Source organism: Ciona intestinalis, unplaced genomic scaffold (assembly GCF_000224145.3).
Source record: "Ciona intestinalis unplaced genomic scaffold, KH HT000865.1, whole genome shotgun sequence".
NCBI classification, from domain to species: Eukaryota; Metazoa; Chordata; class Ascidiacea; order Phlebobranchia; family Cionidae; genus Ciona; species Ciona intestinalis.
The window spans coordinates 1-3,989 of NW_004191186.1; the positions used below are offsets into that span (position 1 = coordinate 1).

Consider the following 3,989-nt stretch of genomic DNA (forward strand, 5'->3'; position numbering starts at 1 on the left):
TCATTTGAAAGGCATATATTTTTGATTTCCCAATTTTCCAGCACGTAGAAAGATGTATAAAAGATAAAAGAGCATTTGATTTTTTTGTAAAATTTGTACAATTTTGCAGTCGTCCGATTGGTTTAAACAGGAACATAGCAAACTGGTGAATGTATTTCACTGGAAAGGGGGAACGAAAGCCCATACTTCTGGAATTCACATCACTGACAAGCCATTTATGCTGGAGAATGACCATGGACAAGTGAAAGCTTTATACATCATACTTTTATTAAGTAATATTTAACATCAATATTCATCTGCCTTTCAGAAAGTAGCTGTGTTTTTAATGGACACACAAGGATCTTTTGACAAGGGAATGACTGCAGCAGAATGTTCATTTATTGCTGCACTCAGTACTTCACTAAGTTCTGTGCAAATTTATAACTTGAAAGGAGGATTGATCGATGAGAGTGATTTGCAACTTTTGCAGGTGACTTCATTGGTCATGATTAACATAAACTAGTTTAAATATAGTTTAATAAACAAAGAAAATTACGAGTATAAAAAGCAATTATGAGTTGTCCATTAAAAATATAGTCGCTTGTGATTAAGGTGGATAAAAAAGGGGCAGGTCCGCAAGTTTTTGCTTAGAAAATGGACGCGTGTAAAACGTATCGTGCTCGATAAAAACCTCCCCTGACTAGCATAAATAATAACGCACACGCTGGCGCAAATAGATGTGTTCAAAGGGAGGCTATCTAATTTGCGACGAAGGCGCAAAAATTGTTGCTTAAACCCTCACCTTTCTACTGTAAAACCCCCCATTTTACAAACTTATTTAAATTTTTAAATTACCACGCACGTTGTCATGTTTTTGGGTTACGACGGCGAAGCTTATTTTGCGACGTAACAACAATTTATATGTGGTTAATTGCGTCATTATAATGTCCATTGACGTATCCGTTATTAGCTACATCGTGGATGTAAAAAACACGTTACGTTAGTATTACGTTTCTTGTTCTTTTTGTGATACTACCCAACTTTCTATACCTCTAGTTTTTTTACACGTGATTAAACACCTTATACTAACCGCGGGTATAAATATTCACACAAAAAATAGTGGAACTTTAGATAAAAGACCCTCAATTAATTTAATAAAATATAACGTAAGATTGGTTTTAAACTACAATAATATGACTGCTTTACTATTTTTCAAATAGAGGGATTCTTATTTTACAAAAAAAATATTTGAAGGGGGTAGGTCCGGACCCCGTGATCTCCCCTTGTATACGCCCCGGCCCAAGTTATCATATCGGTCATCGGCCTATCATAAATCAAAAATTAGCCTACAAGGAATATAATTTTTTCACTTATTGAATTGCATATTTTTCAAAGATTTTTTTAAATCATGCACGGGCAATCATAGAAACTGAACAGGGAGAAGAAAATGATCGTACATCTCAATTTCAGGTAAAGTTTTCTTCTTAAAAGTTTATGTTTTAGTTACAGTTGTTTTTTTAGTGTCTACTGTTTCTGATAAGAAACTGGCAGATGCCAGATTATGATTATGGCAGCAAAGGTGGGTTGGAATATTTGGAAGAAGTCATGAATACAGATCAAGCTGAAAACAAAGATGTGAGGAAAAAGATCAGAGAGAGTTTTGCTGATGTTAGATGTCATTTGTTGGAACACCCTGGAAAGAAAGTTGCAAAACTAAAGGATAGTAAATTGGACAAAATTAAAGTTTTAGGTAGTTCGCAGCTTAATTTTACGATTTATCTAATGAATAAATAAAAGAATGTAACTTGCTTTATCCTCGCGTTGCCAGAAAACACATTCGTTATAACACAGGTGTTCTGTTTCATACTTTGTGGGTGATTACTTTTTAAGGATTTTTTCTTTTTTTTGGCTGATAATTTAGACAACCTATTAGTGACCACTGGGTTGGAACAATCGCCCTTGAGTGTCTTGCCCAAGGACACATACGCCTGCAATGGTAGCAGCGAAGAGCATTTAACCCATTAGCCTACCTCTGGGTTAGAGGCAGGCGCGCTAACCACTTTGCCTTGGCGCCGAATCTATCATACTAGTAATTTGATTTTCTACTATCTATTAAATTCACAATGAGTATATTTTAAAAAGTAGTGTAACCGTTTTTGGTATGATTTTGTACAGTTGATACATTTCTAAAATAGAATTGTAAGAGTGTCTTTTGTTTAGTACATTAGTTAAATAGCTACTAGCAATAGAAGTTGTAAGTTTATCTCAACCAAACATTCATAATGGTGTGGCAATAACTATGCTTTTCATTCACAATGATTCAGACATAGATAAAGACTTCCTTGAAGGAGTGGATGATTTGGCCAAGTGTTTGTTTTCTAAAGATAGCTTGGTTGTAAAGAAACTTAATGGTAAAGCTTGCACTGGTAAAGATCTTATGAAGGTTGCAAAGCAATTTAAAAAAAGAGTTGAAAGTGGTGATGCACCAAAAGTGAACACACCATTAAAGGTTAGTAAAGATAGTACTATCACATATCAAACAATTCCAGCTTGGATTTTTTTATGGCCTTGTTTATTTATGATCAGTATACTATCAAAAACTGATACAAAACATATTGTTACTGATAAACAGTCACATCCAACCCTGAAGTGTCGGTTAGAACGGCAGTTTATTGTCAGCACTTATTCAGGGCTTACTCAAATACACAGGAAAACGATTAGATTAATATTAAAACAGCTACACAGCCAAAACTTATATAAACTGAATAGACCTAAGTAACGCTAGACGAAACAAAAGAAAACGTAGGAATGTAAATTGCAATTAACATGTAATGCGACGCTGGCAATCGCAACCAGCTCAAAATTAATTTAGCATGATCAATTATTGTTAAAGATTTCATTTTGTGGTAACTTTTGTGCTTTGCAGGACAGTGAAATTGCAGAATTTCATAGAAAAAAGCTAAAAATTGAAGAAAAATATGAAAAAAGTATGACATCACAGGTAACCAAATATCAGCTTATTTTTATTTCCTGATAAATGAACATTTATACTAGATGGGGGGGAAATACATCGAGTCAAAGATGTTAGAACAACTTCATAAAGATTGTTTGAAAGATGCATTGAAGAAATATGATAAACTGAAACATGACATGCTTGATGAAGGCCAAAGGTCAAGGTATCGAACACAAGTAGAACAATATTTGGAGATATTTACTTATCAAGCATTGAAACATAAGAATAATGCACAAAGGGTAATATTATAATTCTTTAGTTGGAATAAATGTAAAATAGTGTTGTTAATAGGAAAGGGAAATAAACTTTATAATTGATCAAACAAATGTTGCTTCGGACGTGTATCTAAAGGAAATGATAAAGGTATGAAAATAAATAAATTTATAGAATATACAACAAAATGCTACACATGAATGAATGAATGAATGTAACTTGCTTTATCCTCGCATGGGTGTTCATACACCTCGTGCCAGCTTACAAGTTACCATGGATGTTACTTTGTGGGTAATTATTTTTTTAAGGTAATTTTTTCATTTATGGTTAGTAATTTGGACAAACCATTAGTGACCACTGGGTTGAAGCAATTGCCGTTAAGTGTCTTACCCAAGAATACGCCTACAATGATAGCAGCAACAAAACTTCAACCCATTACGTTAGAGGCAGGCAGGCATGCTAACCATTATGCCACGGCGCGGGTATGCATGGAATTTTAATAGCTGTGTAAAGTAAATGTGTAAAGCCAGTGTCAACTTTAATTATACTTTAATAAATTGCAAGTAAAGGGTATTTGGTCATTGCTATAGCAAGTCTAAAGGATTTTAATATTGAAAAAATATTTTTTAACTAGATTGCTGATAAAATTCTATTTGTAATGTATCAATGTTTTAAAAATAAAAAAGGCATCTAAATAGATTGCAGGTGGTCATTATTTAGAGGATGTTTATACAGCAAGAGCAGAAGCTGAAAAAAAAGCAATTGAAGCGTTTATAAGATCCAN

General features: G+C 33.6%; 1 protein-coding gene across 1 annotated transcript; it reads left to right on the plus strand.

Annotated features, from left to right (window-relative positions):
* Positions 1–109: 109 nt before the first annotated feature.
* On the plus strand, positions 110–3,231 carry LOC101243063 (atlastin-2-like; the record flags this gene model as incomplete). The annotated part of the gene is made up of 6 exons (XM_026839761.1): positions 110–241; positions 308–469; positions 1,375–1,449; positions 1,501–1,729; positions 2,304–2,488; positions 3,034–3,231. Coding segments are annotated over 6 exons (981 nt in total), but the record flags the coding sequence as incomplete, so codon positions are not given.
* Positions 3,232–3,989: the final 758 nt, after the last annotated feature.